The sequence below is a fragment of the Pipistrellus hanaki genome, assembly GCF_964339955.1.
Source record: "Pipistrellus hanaki genome assembly, chromosome: 7".
Lineage (NCBI taxonomy): Eukaryota > Metazoa > Chordata > Mammalia > Chiroptera > Vespertilionidae > Pipistrellus > Pipistrellus hanaki.
Window position 1 is genome coordinate 15,880,090 of NC_140509.1, and position 22,814 is coordinate 15,902,903.

Consider the following 22,814-nt stretch of genomic DNA (forward strand, 5'->3'; position numbering starts at 1 on the left):
CGTCGGCTGTTTCCCGCTCGGTTTTATTGTGCCTGCCCCTGGTGTTGCCTGAAGGGAGGGACAGTGGATACAAAACTGAAGGAAACTTCATTCATAGTGGTTTCATTTCTTTCTCAAAATTCAAGCCACCAAACACATGTTTTTGATTAAAAAGGCAAAATGAAGAGAATCCAAACTGGTGACATTAGATGGGATGCTCTCTTAGATGATGCATAAATATCTCCCCTCCCCCCAACGCCCTGCCCCATCCCCCCGCCCACCAGATGACACTCGCTGCCTTATCTGGCTCCCACAGAGGGAGCAGGTGGAATTCTCAGTGGTCCTGTATGTTTCCTCTCAGTTGGGTCTTGGCAGAGAGAATAGTCATTCTCACTCAAATACACAGACACTTAACCTGCCGGACCTGTTCAACACCCACCCCGAGCTGAGCATGCTCATCGGGTGGGCTGCTTTTGTACCGGGACAATCGAGGGGTTCGGTTGCCCGCCACCACCTGAGCCCGTTTAAGAGACCGGGTGGAATCATAGATGAGCGTTTACTTCCTTAGTGCCAGCAGTATGGGAGAGCAGCAGGTCTGCCCGGACCCCCCTTGCCCGTTGGCTGGTTATACACACATGAGGAAGAAGATAACTCTGTGCAGCTGCGAGCCACAGATCTCACATAGACAGGGGAGGGGAGGGTCAGTCCAGCCTTCAGGAGCTCCAGGTCTGATAACAAGGCGGCTGATCTTCTCTGATGTTACAAACGGCCCGCTCCTGGGACCTGAGCGTGGTCAGTGCTCCTGAGGAAAACTCCCGGAGGGGCAGGGTCCGGGTGATAACGGGAACGGTGAGCCAGGTGTTTCCCGGGATGTGTCTCATGACGCCAAAGAATGAGCTACGCGGACCAGAAGGTTGAAGCACAGCGTGGGAAATCTATTATAAGCAGGTTCAGACTCCCCGAAGGGTAGGGGGCCCCAAGAATGGGCTGCCCGTGGAAGCCTTGTGGCCCAGGGTATATATTTGCCCCAGGCCTGCTCTGTGCCTACCTGTGCGTCACCTGATCCATCCCCTCGATCGTTCTTGCCCAGCCTCGGCCCTGTGTGTGCTTTCCCTGTCTCTATGTGTTCTTTCTCTCTTCTTCTGCGGAACGCTGTCCATTTCTGTGCTCATACACCTTGTTTCCTGCAGGCCCTCCCTGGGTTTCCCAGGCCTCCCGCTCTGAGTCCAGAAACCTTTTATTCTTTTTGCTTGGTCGGTTCCTGCGGTAAGGCCAGCTCAGACTGCCGGGTCCGCCCCTGCCTATGTCCTGCCTTTGTTTCCCTCTGCACCCTGCCCTATGCGTTCCGGTTAACCCTCTCCCAGGCACAGCCGCCAAATCAAAGCCTGTCCTGTCCTCGGTCTGTTCTCAGTGTATTTCTTCTCTGAGTCATGAGCCCATGGAGGCAGCTTATCTTTTTACAGCCTTGTCTCATCCTCCAGTTTCTCAGTCTGTAAGAAAACTTCTTATCTATAGTCAGTAAGGTGGATAATTATTATTATTTTTTAAAATATATTTTATTGATTTAAAAAATATATATATATTATTGATTTTTTTACAGAGAGGAAGAGAGAGGGATAGAGAGCTAGAAACATTGATGAGAGAGAAACATCGATCAGCTGCCTCTTGCACACTCCCTACTGGGGATGTGCCCGCAACCAAGGTACATGCCCTTGACCGGAATCGAACGTAGGACCTTTCAGTCCGCAGACCGATGCTCTATCCACTGAGCCAAACTGGTTTCGGCTATATTTTATTGATTTTTTACAGAGAGGAAGAGAGAGGGATAGAGAGTTAGAAACATGGGTGAGAGAAATAATTGATCAGCTGCCTCTTGCACACCCCCTACTGGGCATGTGCCTGCAACCAAGGTACATGCCCTTGACCGGAATCGAACCTGGGACCTTTCAGTCTGCAGGCCGATGCTCTATCCACTGAGCCAAACCGGTTTCGGCAGGTGGATAATTATTAACCAACTGTGGCTCTATTCTCATCACGTGCCCTTCCCCACTCTCACTTTCATCATCATCGCATCCAGCCATGACCACACCACGAAGTACTCACTGCCTCTTACCACGCGCTCCTGTCTTCCCCGGGAAAAGCCATTAGACTGCTTTCCGAAGTGTCTGCCTCTCTGCTTACTCACTCCTTACCTTCACAGTTGAATCTTAAATAGATGGCGCATAACTTTCTACTTACCTATCTGCTTACTTCCTCCTTATCTTCACAGCTGAATTTAAAATAGGTGACTCATGACTTTTCTGTAATTGCTTTGCATCGCTTTGCATTGAGCGTCATCACGCACCTATTTCCCCTGTCAGCAGTCTTCGTGTTCCAGTGTCCCGCAGAGTTTCGCCCAACGGGTGTGCTATATTTAATCCGTGAGTTACTTACACTATTTAGTTCAGTTTCAGTCTTTACAATGTGCATACTGTTTTTTATACCAATGGGATCAACGTTAAGAAATAGAATTGTTGGGTCAAAATCCAATTTCCCCCACTCCTGTTTTCTGTTCATGGATGTGACGTGTTGCAGAGGAGCGCACGTATTGAGGAGTGCAGAATGATTCTGAAGCTTAATGAGTGTTCACAGAGTGAACACACCAGGCCAAGAACTGGAATATCACCAGAAAGCAGAAGCCGCTTCTCACCCCCCTTCTAGATCCTGTCCTTCCGAAGGGCACCTATCCATGACTTCTCAGCTGGAGACTAGTTTTGCCTGGTTTTGAACTTTATATGAACGGACTCATAGAGTGTGTGTATCCTTGTTTCAGGCTTCTTCTTGGTCCATGTCTTTAAGATATATGATAGGGCAATGGAAAAGTTTCATTTCCTTCGTATTCTTGGCCTCCATGTAATATGACATGATGGACCATTCCCAAGTCTTGAATTTTGTCTCCTTTCTCTTCTGGTTAGTCATCTCCTGGCTTTCCTCTTATCTTCCCGCTGCTCCTTCTCCCATTCCAGAGCCTCCCTGTCACTCCACCTTACATCACTGTGCGTGCGAGTTCCAGCCCACGGCCATTTCAGCCAGATGCATACATGGCTGTGTTACTGTCTGTGCCTAGGCCCTACATGCATATTTCTACCGCAGACAACTTCTCTGAAATGCAGATATCCAACTTGATCTCATTATTTGTATATTTCAAAACTCCACAACCCAAAACGGAACAGTTCCCCTGCTCCAGCTGCCCCAGACCTGGCACTCTTCTGGTGTTTCCTGTCTGAGAGGAAAACACCGCCAGCCACAGGGCTCCCAACAGTGAAACCCAGGGCTCATCCTGATGCATCTGTCTCATCACACCCGGCAGCCACTTCGTGCTGACTGCTTCTCCTCCTACACAGCTCTGGTGAATGGCTCCCTCCTCGTCATCATCGCTGCCAGCCTTCACATCCAAGCCAAACTTAATCCAAGCTATTGCAATAGTCTTCCTGAACTGACTTCCAAGCAGACTGATACTTTGCTTAAGACTCTCCACCAGCTTATACGGTATACTGAACAAGTTACTGACCAGCTGCTGATCTAGCTCCTTACTACTCTGAGTCTCTACTCTCTTCTCCTTATTCAGAAATTGCTCCACAGAGTCCTTAACAGGTCAGAAACAGGATTGAAATTTGGACAATTATGTCTAACTAGAGGCCCGATGCACAAAATTTGTGCAAGAGTAGGCCTCCTTCCGCCGGCTGCCCGCACTGGCTTCCCTCTAGCATATGTGACCTGGGCTTCCTTCCAGCTGGTCTAATTAGCATATCACCCTTTTGTTATTATAGATTAGTTATCTGGAAGATAAAAGTTAAAAACAAAGTATGGGTGTCATTTGGAGTACATTGTTCAGAAAGCAAGGAGAGAATGGAATAATCGTCCCCAAGGAATTCCAAGCTGCTTAAGAGGCCAATTAGCATAATGACTTCAGGCTTCAGAGTCCCACAAGCCCCCCCTCCCCCCCACCCAGGCTTAATTAATGCCAAAGATAACGAGTATCCTGGGGCTGGGACGGGACCACGACGACATCTCCATGTCCTGTCCCCCGTCCCGAGAGCTTTCTGGACTCTGTTCCTTGGTGCTCTTCCCCCCTCACGCCCAGCACCAAGGAGACATTTATTTCCAGATAATCAGAAGTCTGGACAACCTAAGCAAGAATCTTATTTTTTTATTCAAATGATGCTCTCCTCCAGCCAGTTGATTTACTCTTCTCAGGACAAACACCTAACATTGGGTTGCCCCTTATCTTTGTAGGTGGAATTTTGGTAACTTCTGTGAGATAAGAAACCAGCACTTTCTCCTGGCTCAGTGAATGTTATCCAGACTAGACAGATGCAGCCATTGTGTGGTGTTGGTCTCTGTCCTCCAAAGATACATATACACAAACGATCGGAACCCACGTTAAAAAACAGTACTGACAAGGATAACACTTTGATTTAATTATTTAAGCATTTAAATTTCCTTTGCAAAAAAGATACACGATTGTGTGAAAAGCAAATAGATTGAAATCAAAATGACATAATTCTGGCACGGCCTCCAGCACTAATTATCTGTGTGATCTTGAAGTCATTTGTTTTCCTGGGTCCTCAGACTCTTCATATGCAGCGAGAGAATGAAAATGTATCATCTCATCACAGTGCTGAGCTTATATGCAGAAAGTATGAAAGAAAAATACTTATATATTTATGAGTGTGTATATATGTATGTTTATGTGTGCCATCGGCGTATCCACATTCACATTTATATATTGATATTTCTCTTAGTTTCTTAAGAGAAAGACAAGGAGGCTGGAATAGGTGATAGGTAAGGTCCAGTCTTACGCTGCATCATTAGCTAGTATTTCTGGCATTAAAATGCTTATATCTGCCTTCTCCCATCTGAGGCAACCAAGCAGCGGGGATTTGTTAGAAATGGGTTCTCAGGCCCCTGACTCCTGTGGGGGAGAGGCTGTGTTGTAACCAGCCCTGCGGGTGACTGAAGTGTATCAGGTGTGAGAACCACTGCCTCCCCATGCTCCCAGGAAGGACTGTAGGCTAGAGTCACAGGCAGAAGAAAAGAGCCAGGAACTAAAGAGGAAACCACAGAACAGCCCACGGAGAACTGGGGTCAGAGGTGGTAGGCACTGCGTCTGGGGAGACAGCAGTGCGGGCCCAGGTGAATGGTACTCAGGGGAGCAGGGAACTGGTGTGGTTGTGAGACTTCAGAGCGGAAGCCCAGGCCGGCGGAAAGCGGTAGCCACAAGCTCCCCTGTTAAATCATTGTCCTCCTGCTGTCATTGCCGCTACTGTGCTGAGAACTGCTGGCTGCAGGACCTGTTTCCTGCGGTGGATCCCACAGGAGGGTCATTCCCTCTGTGACAGGCACAGCGACCCCTGACCCTGGCTATCTATCTATCTATCTACCTACCTACCTACCTACCTGCCTATCTATTTATTTTCTGGTTATTGATTGTAAAAACTCGAGGCATGGTTAGTTAAGGCTTCCCAGGCTGAGCTTGCATGCTTTCTCCAGGGTTCTCCTGATCTCCGTTTTCATCTTCTCTTCCCTGGCCGTTAAGGAGGATGTGAACCCTCAGGGGACCAAAGATGATTCCTGCCGCTTCGCCGGGCTAGAGGTGAACTTGGCTGGACAGAGCTGCCGGGATGAGGACGAGCCGGTGGAAGCGACAAGGCAAGAACTCGGCGTGGAGGCTCTTCAGGAGGCCGATGGAGGCCGCGTTGTGGTCGAGGACGTTGCCCTGCGTGGGGAAGCCCCGGCTGTGCAGCTTCCTGGCCAGGGTGAGGGCCACCAGCCGGCTGTAGCCTTTCCTGCGGTGCTCCGGCAGGGTGTAGCCGTGGCACATGGTGGCAAACTGGTCTGTGATGGACCAGGAGACCGGGCGTCCCTTCTCATCGCGGACACACACGCTGGGGAAGCAGGCGATGAGGCTGGCGAGGTACCGGCGACACTGCTCGTTGCCGCCCCGCGACCAGGTCCGGTTGAGCAGATCGGCATCAGCTACACTCAGGTAGGTGAGCCGCGGGGGAGAACTCCTTCTAGAAGGGAAGGGCAGGAGAAGAGATGGGAACACAGGGTCACGTGACTTCCAACAACTCCTCCTCTCTGTAGACTGAGTTAAGGGGAGATGCCATCCCCGAGATAGGGCCTACCACATACGAAGACATTGTCAGGGAATTAGGTTCCATCTCTCCCCCATTCGCAGACATCTCGCAGAATTTCATTTCTGATAGGACCAAGTGCTCCTTATTTCAAGTTGATGTCTTCCTTTCTAATGTTATGCCAATTCCTTACCGTCCTCAGTATAGATTAAGGCAAGTGGAACCACTCTCAGACTTCTAAGTCCTGATTTTATTGACACCTTCCCTGAAGCCCTGAAAAGGCCTGATTCTTGGGCCCCGGATCTTTTGGTTTATAAAAAAGCCCAGCTGGGGTGGCTCAGTGGTTGAGCATTGACCTATGAACCAGGAGGTCATGGTTTGATTCCCATCAGGGCACATGCCCAGGTTGTGGGCTCAATCCCCGGTGTGGGATGTGTAGGAGGCAGCTGATCAACGATTCTCTATCATTGTTGATGTTTCTGTCTCTCTCTTTCTCCCTCTCCCTTCCTTGCTCTGAAATCAATAAAAGTATATATTTTTAAAAGTGTTTTAGGATAGAACAGTGGTGGGCAAACTCATTAGTCAATAGAGCCAAATATCAACAGTACAACGATTGAAATTTCTTTTGAGAACCACATTTTTTAAACTTAAACTTCTTCTAATGCCACTTCTTCAAAATAGACTCGCCCAGGCCGTGGTATTTTGTGGAAGAGCCACACTCAAGGGGCCAGAGAGCCGCATGTGGCTCGCGAGCCGCAGTTTGCCGACCACTAGGTTAGAACTTCTATTTTGATGCATCCAAGCCCAGAAAACAAATACAACCTTAACATTCCAGGCATATGTAGATGCTCAAAAATGCTAGCTCTGCCCTGGCCGGACTGGCTCAGTTGGTTGGAGCATCGTACTGTGCACCAAAGGGTGGCTGCTTAAATTCCCTGTCAGGGCACATCCCCAGGTGGCGGGTTCAGTCCCCAGGAGGGGAGTAGTGGGGAGCAACCAGTCAGTCATGTTTCTCTCTCTCTCCCTTCCCATCTCTAAAAATCATTAATAATAATAAAAAATTCTACTTCTTCCAGACCTTCCCCTAAAAGGTTTGGAGAAAGGTCTCACATCTCATGGCATTAAGGTAAAGATAAACGATAAGAATTGGTGCCATTTCTAAGAGCCACGGTGGGTTATTTGGTTGAAAGCCTATGGGCTGGCTGTGTTTCAGGATTTGCTTTTGTTCTTGAAGTCAGCACTGTGGTGAGGCCGCCCCCGGTGACTGCGGAGAGACCGGTAACATCATCCTAGCGAAGACCTTCTTTATAAAGCCCGAGCTTGTGCTTTCTTTTCATTAGTTCTGCAGTGTTAGCTCCCATCCCAGGCATCCTGTGGGCCCTGGCACTGGGACAATTGCCTAACCACTAAGCAGGGGTAGAAAAATAAATAAGTACAAGCAGTAACTGGCTTAATAGAATTTTTTTTTTATATTTAAGTTTCAAAAGTGACCTTGAAATGAAAGCATTGCTGAGACTAGCCAAGTGCTTCAGGGGTTATACTACAGACTGTGACCTTGTATCTGAAGGGCAGGGTACACATTTGGGTGATGATTCTGTTAAAAGACAATTGTCTAACTTCCCATGCAGAAGGGAGCAATTTAAGTCAAAAATTGATTTTAAAAAGCCTGATTGGGGATAGAGGAAAAATTTAAATAACACCTCAGGGATATGACAGTAAATAGGCTGTGGAAAACCCTAACACTCTAAAGCAGTGTTTCCCAACCTTCTCTCATGATGAGAATCACCTGGTGGAGTTGTTAAAACACAGATTCCTGAATCCCAACTAAGAAGTGTTAAACTAGAATTTTTGGGAACATATAGGTAAAATTGTATACTTAACTAGTGCTCTAACACAGATGTTATATACAGAGCACTAAGTTAGGTATGCAATTTTACCTATATGTTCCCAAAAATTCTAGTTTAGCACTTCTTAGTTGGGATTCAGGAATCTGTGTTTTAACAACTCCACCAGGTGATTCTCATCATGAGAGAAGGTTGGGAAACATTGCTCTAAAGGACAAATAGCTTGTTTTTTTTTGTTTGTTTTTTTTTAACAAAAGTAATGTAAGAAATATAAAATGAAGCGAAAGGGGAACCTATATATTAACCAATTGCTACCAAGAGATATATTAACCTATATATTAAGAGAGATATTAACCTATATGTTAGAGAGATATTAGTCAATTAACCTATATGTTAAGATATATTAACCTATATGTTAAGAGAGATATTAACCAATGTTAAGAGAGATATTAATCAATAAGGTATGAACCTTATTTGGATGCTATTCAAAACTGATAAATGTCATGGTAATTTGGGAAATGTGACTACTAACTGGTTATTTGACTTGGAGGAAATATTGTTAACAAAATGCCAGGTGTTGTGCAGGCAGAGTTAAGACGGCAGGCTTGAGGCCACTACCGATACGATGATAGGTGCCAGGTTGGCCTTGGTTGGTGTCGGGCAATGTGACTTTCTGGAGGGGCCCTGCCAATCCCGGAAGTGATGTGCATTGCTCGCTGTGCCTGCCTGTGCACCGTCAGTGTGGTTTATGCTAAGCACCTGTTTTCCGCTGAGATTCTAGGAAATTGGCATACTCTAGGCAGAGGTGCCTCTAATACCAGTCCGATCACATGCTGTCACAACTCATTGCTGGGGAAATTACCCATTTCATGTGATTCTACCAGGAAAGGACTCTGGGAAGCTTGTGCCTGGTTTCCTCCGGACTTAGCCAAAGCATCTCAGTCCTTTGCTGATTTTGATTTGAATCCTTTCATTGTGATAAATGACAATATGGATTGGGTGCTGTGAGTCTTCCTAGTCTATCACTCTCCTGTCACACAAGTGATATTAGTAAATTTTTAAGAATCCTTATCTTTTCACTGTATACATATAAAAATCATTCTTTGATATTCTCCTTCCCCAAATAATTCCAAATAGCCTCTGTTATCTGAGCCCAAACACACACACACACACACACACACACACACACACACACACATATATATATATTAACCAATGTTAAGAGAGATATTAATCAATAAGGTATGAACCTTATTGATTAATATCAATATATATATATATATATATATATATCTTTTGGAGATATATATCAGAATGTTTAAGAATAATGGATAATGTCTGGAGAATTTCCTTCAGAATAATCCAAGAGTGGAAAGAATAGAAAGGAGTATGGATAAAATAAGACAGCTCACCTATTGATGGGAAGGTTTATTATACTACTCTCTGTACCTTTTGTATGTGTTTGAAAATCTTCATAACTGGAGGAGAAAAAAGTAAAGTCCAGCCTGGCTGGTGTTGCTCAATAGTAGAGCATCAACCTATGAACCAGGAGGTCACAGTTCAATTCCCAGTCACCCGGGTTGCGAGTTTGATCCCTTAGAGGGCGTGCAGGAGGCAGCCGACTGATGATTCTTTCTCATCACTGATGTTTGTTTCTATCTCTCTCTCCCTCTCCCTTCCTCTCTTAAATCAATTTTTAAAATGTATATGTATATTTTAAACAGTAAAGTCCAGTTGCTTTATGTAATTTAGAAGTGTCCATTCTTGTTTCGGTTTAATCTTAATCTTTCAACATATTTCATACAAGTGAAAAAAACTAACATTTACCAAGCTGGGTACTTTTCAAGTATCATGTTTCATTTGCTTATGAAAAACAGATAAGGAAGATATTATAGATTAATTTTCAAGAAGAATTGATTGAGGCTCAGAAAGAGGAAGCAAAAGAGTAGGTAACTGGTAAATGACAGAACAGGGACTCCAAAGCACAAAGAAAATAAGAATGCAGATATGAGCCAACACGTGTTTGGAAGAACTGAATTCGGATCCGGCTTTGTGGGATTTGTTTCCTGGCTCTACAGTTCACTCCTGTGTGTTACTTGTTCAAAGGTAGCGGTCGGCAAGCTGGGGCTCTTGAGCCACATGCAGCTCTTTGGCCCCTTGAGTGTGGCTCTTTCACAAAATACCACATGTGGGCGAGCATGTACAGTGCATTTGAAACTCCATGTGCAGAAGTCGGTTTTTGGCCTGGGTGAGTCTGTTTTGAAGAAGTGGCATTAGAACACTCACGAGGCCAAAGAGCTGCATGTGGCTTGCAAGCCACGGTTTGCTGACCGCTGTCCAAAGGGAATGATAACGGCGCTACTTTGTAGGGTTGTAGAATGGGTTCACGTGGTAATCTATTGTAAACATGTAGTGCCTGGCTTATAAGAGCTCCACGCGGCTCAGTTACATACCCTCATCTCTGAAACAACAAAACAACCTCCACCACCACTTGGGCTCCGACAACAGAGGCGATTTAGAATTATTTGGGGAAGGAGGATATCAAAGAATGATTTTTATGTGAATACAGTGAAAATGCAGGACTCCTGAGTTCATATGTTACTATGGACAAAGACAGTGATTCGATTTTGTAGGAAATTATGAGCAGGGAAGCACAGCAGAAAGGAAAGGAATACATACACACACACACTCTCTCTCTCTCTCTCTCACACACACACACACACACATTTAGACTCAATAGCCCCAATTCAGGGTACCACTCTTGGTACTTCCGTAGCACTAAGTCCTATCCCAAATGCAGACACTGGATTTACATACAGGAGACTGGTGTCTGGCGGAGCTGAGACCGGGGACAAAAGGACTGCCTTGCTGGAAGTTATCTTCACATCCAACTGCTTGGAGTCGGCAACAGCTTTGGTAACGTCATACAGCTCACTCTGCAGCCCTGGGTAAGGAAAGACATCAGAAAAATCGCAGCATTTTATCTGAGACCACAAAGAGGAAATTCGATGCAGTGTTTTTGAACCTATCATCAATACCTCCGTGCATGATCCTAACCACTGTGTATTTACAAATGAATCTTTACAACTACTCCCTATCTGATTTTCAAACTTAGTGCGGGGTTTTCAAATTCCCATCATGTTGCCCGTGGTGATCACGAATGTCCATGGAATCTTCTGATGGAGACATCCCCTAGGCCAGTGGTCAGCAAACTGAAGCTCTTGAGCCACATGCAGTTTGCCGCTCTGTTGACTAATGAATTTGCCGACCACTAACCTAGACTCTCCATTCCAACAATTACAGGCTGTTGTTGTTCCTTGTGATTAAGCCCCTATCCCAGTGGTCGGCAAACTCATTAGTCAACAGAGCAGCAAACTGTGTGGCTCGTGAGCCGTGGTTTGTCGACCACTGCCCTAGGCATTTGGAATGTCTTGTGGGCATTTGGGTTTCTCTGACTTCTCAGGCTGATCGGGGAAGAGACATGTTACAGCAGCTGGGAGTGTAAAGAGCTGAGATTCATTTGGCATGGAATTCTCTCTTCCAGCCACATGGCATCATGCTCACTGCAGAAATATAAACAGTGTTGGTAAGAGTTATCGGGAGCTTAACTCAGCCAACCCCTCGCGTTTACCATAGCTATACTCTGTGATCTGCAACTCTCTAGTCAGTGCTTGCCCTGGGCACTGCTTCCCAGTGGACAGAAGAGTGGCCAGCCTGTTCTGACAGCTCACAGCATGGCAGCCTCTCTTTTGCTTACTAGGCCTGACTTGCTCTGCTTCTCCAAATCCCCACTGCTCTGTCCTCTCCCGTCAGCGTCCTGATGGATGGCATCCTCTGGACCAGGGGTCCTCAAACTTTTTAAAGTGGGGGCCAGATCACGGTCCCTCAGAGAGCTGGAGGGCCGGACTATATGAACTACTAATTCCTACTGTAACACCTCGGCTGCGCTCACTGCCCAAAAAACCTGGCGGGCCGGATCAGACTCCTCTGTGGGCCGCATGTGGCCCGCGGGCCGTAGTTTGAAGACCCCTGCCTGGACAGTGACTTTCCCGCTCCCTTCCACGTCTAACGGCTTGTTTCCTCCTCTCAGTAAGTCACTTCCTCTTGGCAAAGACACGACTGTTAAGTCATGCTGATCTCAGTCCGATACCTAAGCCGTGGCTCCTCCCTCAGGGAGTAAGTCTAAGAAAAGATGAGGAAGTCTTCAAGTTAATACCATCAACATTATAGATGCTGTGGCTAGCATCCCACGTGATAATACTGAATTAGATCTAAGTAATCTGAGGGGAAATAAGAGTAGGTACTTATTTCCCTACTTATTAACCAAGTGTGCATCCTTAAACACGATAGTTTGATTTCCACCCCCCCTTTTTTTTTCTTCCCCCCGTAGGGATGGTAAGGATGGTAGTTCAAAAAGGTAGAGATGGTAGTTCAAACAGAATTTCTTTCTCCTGAGGTAGACTGAACCAGTTCTTTCCAAAAGTCAGATTAGCCCTGGCCAGGTAGCTCAGTGGATTACGCCATCACCCCGATCCTCCACCAAGTTGTGGGTTTCATCCCCAGTCAAGGCACATACAAGAATTAACCAACGAGTGTATCAATAAGTGGAGCAACAAATCCATGTTTCCCTTTCTCTCTCCCCATGACCCCCCGCCCCTCCATTAACCATTTGTACACCATAAGCATCTATAAACACAATGGCGGACCTTTTTAAATTCAATTCAAAACATTGTGGCACTTAACTGGTTAATAAATAAAAATTTAAAAATCAGATTGACATTTATTTAAAAAACATTTAAAATGATAACATATACAGAAAACTTCAAAAAAACCCCACCTAAATGCGAAGCTTAATAATTATTATATATTTTAACCATGTACTACTCAAGCCTCAGCTACCTTCTATTTACCACTCCTCCCAATCACAATTCCTCTTCTTGCCTCTAAAAATAGCCACTATCATCGTTTTTATGATGATAAAACGCTGTTTTCTTTATAGCTTTATTATCCAAGTGTGCATCCTTAAACTCTATAGTTTGATTTTACCCATTTTTTTTTTGTCTTGTAAATCTTTTGATCTAAAGGTTTTCTTTCAATTCCCACTTCCTCTTTAAAAAATTATTTCCATTTATTTGTTCAGGAACCCAGTTGCTTGCTGGGTAGCGTTTCCCTAGTCTGGACTTTGCTGATTGGCTCTCCACAGTGTTGTTGACCATGTTCTTCTGTCCACTTTTAACAAACGGTTCTCTCCTTTCTCACCGAAGACAGGAACTGCCATGGATTGTTTTGCCTTTGTTCTCCCACCTCCACAGACAGGAGGATTTGCTAATGGGATGAGCCAGATTCAGGACATTCATTGGACCTTAGTTACTTGTGGGCAGGCTTCCAAAACTTTTAAGTTAGTGCTCACGTGGACAAGCTCCCTCTCGCCCATGCAGCTAACAGTGAGGCAAAGAGTCTGGCCTGTCTGGGTGCTATATACTTTTTCCTCACTTCCCTCGCATGGAAGACATGGGAGTTGGGCTCCTCTGAGTAGGTTAGTGGCTTAACCCTGGTTTAATATTGTTTGTGTTGCTGCTTTGAACACCCAGCACTGAAGCAGCGTGATCTGTCCAGGCAGCCAGCTCGTCGCTCCGATGAGAGCCTGCCCTGTGGCAAAAGTTTGGACACGTATGTCAGTAGATAGGCTTGGAAATTGTTCAAAGGATGGAATGCATATGGCAGTAGACAGACTTTTGGGCAGGATTTGGGAATGTTATGAAAGCAGCATCGTTTCAGGTGCTCTGATTAAGATAGTGAACCTACTGATGGTCTCTTAGAAGCTCTTCAGAATTCCAAGCAGATTCTAGCTATTGTCACAGAAGCGTACAGCCAGGAGACCACGTCAGAAGCCACGGATAACACCTGCTCTGACTTACATGCTGAGTGAGGGGCCTTTGCCACTCTAGGTATATTAGGTGCTACTAATTAACATTTGTCCCCACCAAGCCTTCAGGAAAAGGGGATAAGACCATCTAATTGACTGTAACTGACTCATGGCTATCAGCTTAGCCTGTTGGAAAAAGAATATTGGCAATTGGTAATGCTGGATTCAGGTGATTTGAAGATTGTAGGCCTATAGCACCACTATCCACCCAATTACAGCCATAATTCTCACACCAAGGAAGAGGTGTACTAATCTCCACATTGAAGTAACACTGGTGAGAACATTTTTCTGAATTGGCTACACAGTAGGTAAAACCATGTGTCCCTTCTAACCAGCGTAACTGGGGTAAATCTGTAAAGGCGAGGGATGGTTAGAACGTCCTCCAGAAGGTCTCTCTGAGCATTTGCAAATGGATTTCATTCAACATTCCACCACCTCCTTAGATTATGAATATGCATGGGTCATTGTTCATAGATGGACACAAGGAGACCTCGGGAGAGGGTGTCAGCTGTATGTGACCGAAAAAAATGACCAGACTTCATATTTCTAACATGGGGATTCCTGCCTTCAATGTTGAAGGATCAAGGAACTCATTCCACTGGAACAATTACAAACAGGAATTCATGGCCTGTATTAACCCCCAAACATTATGACAAATTGAACAGTAAGTGACGCACTGAAGCATAAACTGTCCATCCGAACTATCAGAAATTTTTAACCTGCTTCTTCTACCTTGGCCTACAGTTCTTCCAGTAGCATTGGTGGCCACACCGTTATATCCTGGGAGTTCACATATATCCTTTCCTTATAAAGTCACTTCAGGATATACGAGGCAGATTAGCAGATTAGCCCTTTCTAGAATTATTTGCTTCGGAAAGAAGAAAAGCTTACCTGTTGGCTTAGATTGAAGTTAGAGTTATTATTTTATTTATTTATTTTTTAAAATATATTTTATTGATTTTTCACAGAGAGGAAGGGAGAGAGAGAGCTAAAAATGTCGATGAGAGAGAAACATCGACCAGCTGCCTCTTGCACACCCCCTACTGGGGATGTGCCCGCAACCCAGGTACATGCCCTTGACCAGAATCGAACCTGGGACCTTTCAGTCCGCAGACCGATGCTCTACCACTGAGCCAAACCGGTTTCAGCTGAAGTTAGAGTTATTTTAAAAGGCTGTAACAGCAAAGGGTTAAGAGTAATAAGGAAAAAGATGCTGATACTCACTGATATCCCTAATACATAACAGTAAAAAAATCACTTAAATGCAGCCCCATTCCAATGGCCTCTACCCACCCCCAAAGCCAAGTCTCATTAGTAGTACCAGTAAAAGTGTTTTTATAAAATTATAATACATGAATTATAAAATATATAAAATGAATAGACATGTGTTTGTGCATCTGTGTGTATATATAGCGTATATGTGAAATATGCATATCTGTCTATCTGACATATGTGACTAAAAGGATTTAACGATTGCCTAGTGTCTTGCCCTTGACCTCACCTTGTATGTGAAAAGCCTGGTCCCAATTGATAACATCACGTTCTTCCAGCAGCCGTCGGTAAACTCTCACATCCTTGTAGAACACAGCATAGCCATTTGTGTAATGGTCCAGGTTGTCTGTCTCAGCCTGGGTCAGAAGACACACCATAAATACGCATCCTCTATCAGCGGTCGCCAACCGGTGGTCCATGGTCCGTGAGGTCCGAAAGGTTGGCGACCGCTGGTTTAAGGAAACCTTTGGACTAGCTAACTGAAATCCTAGATGGCGTGGATACCATTAGCTGTGCGTGTCCAGGTAATTCCCATTAACAAACTCAGTCACCTGTGCCCAGTGGTTACGTTGTGAATGTGGCTAATACCCTGTGAGGGAAAGCACACACACTCGGAGCCCTTGCTTGACTATCTCTTCTAGTGTTAGGGAGGCTTTACATTTATTTCACAGACTTCCGGGATTTGTAATTTATTTGTAAAAATATAAAGGCTGTGACTCAAGGGACCCTCCGATAAGAATTAAATAAATGGAACTCTCAGAACTGTCCTAATGTGGTCACAGCAGCACATCTTTGATGACTTGAGCCTCTCTTTGGTCCCAGAGGCAGAAGCTGGCAGAGGCTGCCTTTTTCCCGTGTTCTTCCATATTCACACTCGTGACCAAAGTCCCCATCGTCACACAGGATCATCATCCCAGTGAAAACACTGGTATATACAAGTATGCATGCTTTCTGCTTCTAGAGATTATGAAACATTAAAGATATAGTTTACTGGACGCATTTAGGCTAGAGATTTTCCATGCGTCCAATACTCCAAAGACAGGCAAATTAGAACCCACGGATGAAACGTTTAGCTTTGTAAGCTAAAGTATTTGGCTATGATAGTTATAATATCCCCTACTCCTAATATTTTCTTTCTAGTTGATGCTAACTCTTATTTTTTTGCCTTTCAATACTGTACCTCTTTCTGACGCCGAGTGATGATAGCGTTGAAGTCTGGCCATGAGTCCAGTACCACTTCCTTTTGAAAGGGGTTCCCACGATTTATGTTCATCACTGCTCCATACACCTGAGTCAGAGAACCCAGAGAGACCAGCCAATGGCATCAACAGCTGTTGCATATTGCCCTTTTCACCTCTTGTTCTACCCAAGAATTATGGCCCTCAAAGCAGATATTATAAATATACACAACATACAAACTCCCCCCTTAATATTTCATCAGTGCACATGAAAACTGCTAAAAAGTCTATGAAAGCCTAAGAAAATTCTCCCTAAACTTAGTGCTTCACAGTACAACTAGGAGAGGTACTAAATCAGCAAACTGCAACTCGAGAGCCACATGTGACTCTGGCCCCTTGAATGTGGCTCTTCCACAAAATACCACGGCTTGGGCGAGTCTATTTTGAAGAAGTGGCATTAGAAGAAGTTTAAGTTGAAAAATTTTGATTCTCAAAAGAAATTTCAATCATTGTACTGTTGATATTTGGTTCTGTTGACTAATGAGTTTGCCAACCACTGTACTAAATAAATAGGCTTATTAGGTGAGTGCTGGGCACATAGGTTAGCAATAAACATTATTGAATGAATCAGTATCTCTTGTATGGCTTTGGGGCTCATACTTCTTTTAGAAGTTCCACAGGTGATTTTGATACTTCCTGCTTTTGAAGTTATTATGCTATCTAAAAATAACCTGTGAAGTGTAACTACTCCTTCCGCCCTGAGTTACAATTAAACATCACAAGATAGTGAAATGCACACCCCCCCTCCCCCAATAAGCCAAAACCACACCCCTGTATTTCAGATTTGATGGAGCAAGGCTCTGCAAGTGTTCTCTGAGGACAGTGACTATGTCTCATTCATGATTACATCTATGGAGCCTGATACAGCTGATCAAATGATTTTTACAAAGTGTATATATATATATATATATATATATATATATATATATATATATATAATTGATTTTAGAGAGAAAGGGAGAGGGAGAGATAGAAACATCAACGATGAGAGAGAATCATTGATTGGCTGTCTCCTGCACACCCCCTATTGGGTGGAGCTTGCCCCACCTGAAATCGAACCATGACCTTCTGGTTCATAGGTTGATGCTCAACCACTGAACTAGGCTAGGCTCAAATGCTTTTTAAAAAATTAATATATTTTTTATTGATTTCAGAGAGGGAGAGAGAGGTAGGAACATCAACGATGAGAATCATTGGCTGCCTCCTGCACGCCCCCTACTGGGGATTGAGCCTGCAACCCAGGCATGTGCCCCTGGCCAGAATTGAACTCGGGACCCTTCAGTCTGCAGGCTGATGCTCTATCTACTGAGACAAACTGGCTAGGGCTCAAATGCTTTTTGACTAAACAATACTAAATAATAGTATTGGAATTCTTTGTGGCCTTCCATATTTTTTTCTCTACTAAGAATCAAAGGTGTCTGTCCTACAATCCCCATATGTCATCTGTGTGGTTCTAGAGTCGGAAAAGTGTGTTAATGAGGAGAGCTGAGCTCTAGGCCAGAGTTCATAGATAAAAACTGGAAACAACCTGTTCACCAGAAGTGGAAAAATAAATCAATTGTGGCATATTCGGACTCTGGATTACAAAACGGCAACACAATGCTGAGCAAAGGAAACAAGATGCAAAAAGATACTTCTTCTGTGACCCAACGTATATAAAAAAACACGCGAAACTAAATGATGGCTTTAGAAGTCAGGATGATGGTTACTTTGGAGGAGCATTGGTGGTGGGAGGGGCAGTCATGTTCTTTCTTGGAGTGGAGGTTATTCAGGTAATCCTTTGTGAAAATTCTCTGAGCTGTGTAAGTACGTATGTATGCACACTTGTTTGTTTTTTAAATCCTCACCCGAGGATATTTTCTCCGAGAGAGTGGAAAGGAGGGAGGGAAGGAGGGAGAAAGAGAGAGAGACACCAGCATCTCTCACATAGATTGGTTGCCTTCAGTACCCACCCTGACCGGGGCTGGGGATCAAACCTGCAACCCAGGTACATGTCCTTGACCAGGAATCAAACCCACAGCCCTTTGGTGTGCAAGTCAATGATCTAACCACTTAGCAACAAGGCTCTTGTGAGCACTTTCTAGTATATGCTTTATTTCAGTGAAGAAGAAAAAAGTAAATTATAAGGGCATTAGTACCTATGTTTTACCTCCTCTATCATTTAGTTCAAATTACCTCAATACCTAGAACATTTTCCAACTAACTCTTTTGGTTTACCCAATTTGGGATTTCACTCAAATCTTCTCAAGGAACGTATTTTTCCCAAGGTAGTCTGGCTGATACCAATGTGTAACATGGGTCACACTTAGTGAAAATCCAAGAACTAAAGTAAACTGGAAGGGTAATGGCTTTTTCTCCTAATCATTTCATCTGACTTGTTCTGTTAACCACTCAATGCTGGTCTGCTGATCTTACAGATACTACGGAGTAATAAGTTAATCAAAGTGGTTTCCCAGAGGAAGACAACCACACTTATTCAAGAACGGAGCTTAAGCATGCTTGGAAGGCTTCTAGAAGGGTTAAAGGGAGAACTTGCTGAAATAGTCAGATTCTGCAAGAAAAAACAAAAAACAAAACACATAGCTTGCCTGCCAAATATTTGGAACCAACAGCAAGATTTCTCATTGACTGAAAACAAACCAACCCTTCCAATAGTTATTTCAAAGGGTGAATATTGAGAGGAGATGCGAAGTGGCTGGGGAAAGTAAAGATGCTGAAGGAGTGAGCAGTTAGAGCTTGTGATGGAAATTTGGAGAGATGTTTAATTTAACACTAACATCAGATTACAAGTGCATAGTCATAAACTCTAAAGAACGGGAGAAGGGTGTCCTGGCTGGTGTTTCTGTGTTTAGAGCAATGACCTGCACACTGAGGGTTCCATTCCGGTCAAGGGTACATACCTGGTTGCAGGTTCAATCCCCAGCCTTGGTCTGTGTAGGAGGCAACCAATCAAGGTGTCTCTCTCACATTGATGCTTCTCTCTCTCTCTCTCTCTTTCTCTCTCTCTCTCTCTCTCTCTCTATCTCTTTTTTTTAATATATATTTTATTGATTTTGTACACAGAGGAAGGGAGATAGAGAGCTAGAAACATCGATGAGACAGAGTCATCGATCAGCTGCCTCTTGCACACCCCCTACTGGGGATATGTTCACAACCAAGGTACATGCCCTTGACCGGAATCGAACCCGGGACCCTTCAGTCCCCAAGCCGACGCTTTATCCATTGAGCCAAACCGGTTTCGGCTCTATCTCTATCTCTATCTCTATCTCTATCTCTATCTCTATCTCTATCTCTATCTCTATCTCTATCTCTATCTCTATCTCTATCTCTCTGTCCCTCCCTTCCACTCTCTCTAAACAGTCAATGGAAAAATATCCTCAGGTGAGCATTAACAACAATAACAACTGAAATCCTATGTAATAAAAGCTAAAATGCTAAGTGTCCAGTCATCTGTTCAACCATAATATTCTAATGATGTTCTAAGGTTGCTCAACCACTCACTATGACCAGGGGGTAGATGCTCCTACCAGTAGGTTAGCTTGCTGCTGGGGTCTGGCGATTGGGACTGAGTGACATAGGCATGCCCTGGAGCCCTCCCACAGTCCCTCCCACAGTCTCTCCCTAGCTGGCCTACCTCTCTCATCCCTCCCTGGCCCTGGTCATGCACCGGTGGGGTCCCTTGGTCTGGTCTGTGCCCTCTCACAGTCCCGGGACCCCATGGAGGATGTTGGAGAGCCCGTTTCAGCCCAATCTCGCAGGCCAGGCCAAGGGACCCCTGGGCCTCTAGTAGAAAAATAAAAAGCAATGGAAAAATCCTTGGGTGAGGATTTAAAAAGATAGCATATATGCACAACTCATGGATACAGACAATAGTGTGGTGAAGGCCTGGGTGTATGTGGAAGGGGTCAGTGGGAGAAAAAAGGGGACATCGGATTACTTTCAACAATAAAGATAAAATTTTTAAAAAACAATGGAAGAAGAGCAAACAACAAAACTCCTTTATCTTTTTTATCTCTAAAGGACGTAGGGTAGCGTATCCTTGGTGAGGATTAAAAAAAAAAGTGTTAGGAAGTTGTTGGAAGGCTAAAAAAACTTAAATCCTCTGTGTGCTAAAGTATTATACAAATACAATAATTATAATTCTAGGACTTGTCATTTGTCTTGATTATAACGTCCTCCATGACCCCATAAAGGTCACTGAATCCTTTTCAGGTCTCTCTGCTAAAAGCGTTAGTTAAACACGTTGTCAGAGAGATTAGCTGGTCATCTCATTCCATTTATTCACCTCAGTGCAGCGTTCAAAACGGGGAAATTAGGTCAGCTGGTCCATTTGGCACTTTTCCAGCTGCATGCTTCCACTCTCTCTCTCCGATTTTCCCTGTCACAAACAGTTTAAGCACAATCAATAAGGCAAGGTGACTAGATTTAACCAGTAGAGGGCACGAGGATGTTCTTTAGGTCACTTTTGTTCCAATTTTAGTGTAAATAAGAGTTATCCGAGGTTTTTGTTAAACATATAGGTCCTTGGTCTCTCTCCTCAGAAATCCGATTTATTATATCTCTTCTAGGTTATTAGCAGCCACACGTTTGAAAACCATTGTTGTCAGGCTCTTGGCTCAAGAAACTCAACCCTCAAAGACAATGTTCATGCATTCTCCATTTTTTTCTTGGAATGCTTCAAATATTTCTAACATCATCCACAGTAACTCTTGAGTTCCCAGTAAGCCCTCAGGGACTTTTAGAAGATTTCAACAGATAGAGGCTAGATGACCAAGAAAACCACTGAAAATGCTTCCAAAATAAACAGGAAAGGAATTTATAACAACCCCTAAACTTCAGTTCCTCTGTGTACCTAGTACACATTCTTACCAGCATGCTCACCAGTCCATTCCCAATGGCCATTTAAAAACATTTAGAACTCTGATCGACCTTAAAAACAGTCTAGTCCAGCATGACCTAAATTTCCCAGGAGTCATCTAAAGTGACCGTCAGGAATATAATTATCTGGGTCAGACCCACAGTCCATTGAATCAGTCTCTAGCAAGTGGGAAGCGGGAGCTGTGGATTTAACAAGTTGCCCCAGAGTCTTATCACTGGCAACTTTGGGAGACAGCTACCAGTTGGACATTATTTTCACAGATCAACACAACAGAGGAATAAAATAAAATGCAAGTGCACAGTACCTTGAGTGATTCGGGAAAGTGACTCTTGAGCACTTTTTCCAGTGTCAGTAACTTGGTAGCACAGTTTAGCACCAGCATCTTCCCCAGAGCTCTGGCAGCTCGCACCTGGTAGAAACAGTGAAGGTATGCATTTAACTTTTGCCTGTTAGCATATGAATCCACCTGGGAACATTCTGGAGAGCCTGTTTTCCCTGGCTGTGATTCTCAATGCCATTACTCCCCATGAAGAGGGGAGGAGGAGGAGAGTGAGGCCCTGGAATGGGTAAATCAGAAAACCCCTAGAAATGGAAAATGTTAATGAGATAATTCTGGAAAGATGTATATTTCCACTAGGTAAAACCTTTATCATCATTTACACATGCATAGTATTCTCCTTCGGGACGCAATAGCAGTTGTAAATTTACGTGTATGTGTGTTTCTTTTGATTGAAGTCTTTCTCAAGTAGACTGTGAGATACATGAAGGAAGGGACCAGGTCTGCTTAGGGCTGCACCGTCTCCCCAGCACCTACCACAGGGCCTGGCACCTAGTAAGGGACATTCCAAGTAGTTGTTGAATGGCTGATGTGCAGCTCAGGGTAAGGCTCTTCACCATGTGGGACAAAGACCTGAGGGGCTCTGCTATCAGGTGCTTCTGAGGAACAATTTGGAGAGAAACCGCTAGACTGCACATGAAGAATCCTATGTGAGCAAAGGCTCCCTTCAGTCAGATAAAAGTAAGGAACAATAACAACCAGAAAAGCCTACAGATAATGTATACAGCTTCACCCATTCTGATGCAATTATATTTTCTAGATTTGGGGGCTCCAATCTCCTGCTCTTTGCCCCAAGAAAATTTCTCTCAACATTCCAGTCAGGTCTTGACTACATTAAAGATATTACATATATAAGTGTGTGTGTGTGTGTGTGTGTGTGTGTGTGTATGTATGTATATTTTATATTCAACTAGAGGCCCAATGCATGAAATTTGTGCAAGGGACTTGGCCCTCGAAGCCCTGGCTTTGTCCAGAAGGTCATCTGGAAGGTCGTCTGGATGGTCGTCCTGCTTTTTTGCCGCAGGGCCTAATTAGCATATTACACCTTTATTGTTATAGATGTAGCAGAACTTTTGCACCTAACCTTCACAGCCAGGCACTCGGAAGGCAAAGAAAGCTCAGGAGACTTGGGAACCGGGGTCTTCTGGGATTGTGGTGGATTATTCCTTCACAGCACATTTCTTATAGGGCATCCCTGTGTGGCCATAAGATACTCAGAG

At 44.4% G+C, this 22,814-nt stretch overlaps 1 protein-coding gene across 1 annotated transcript; it reads right to left on the bottom strand.

Annotated features, from left to right (window-relative positions):
- Nucleotides 1–5,582: 5,582 nt before the first annotated feature.
- Nucleotides 5,583–21,651, bottom strand: GLYATL3 (glycine-N-acyltransferase like 3). The gene is made up of 5 exons (XM_084889859.1): nucleotides 21,562–21,651; nucleotides 16,321–16,428; nucleotides 15,370–15,496; nucleotides 10,760–10,886; nucleotides 5,583–6,035 (listed from the first exon to the last, which is right to left on the bottom strand). The coding sequence occupies exons 1-5, from the start codon at nucleotides 21,637–21,639 to the stop codon at nucleotides 5,609–5,611; spliced, it is 867 nt and encodes a 288-aa protein (XP_084745985.1). The 5' UTR covers nucleotides 21,640–21,651; the 3' UTR covers nucleotides 5,583–5,608.
- Between the last annotated feature and the right edge of the window lie 1,163 nt (nucleotides 21,652–22,814).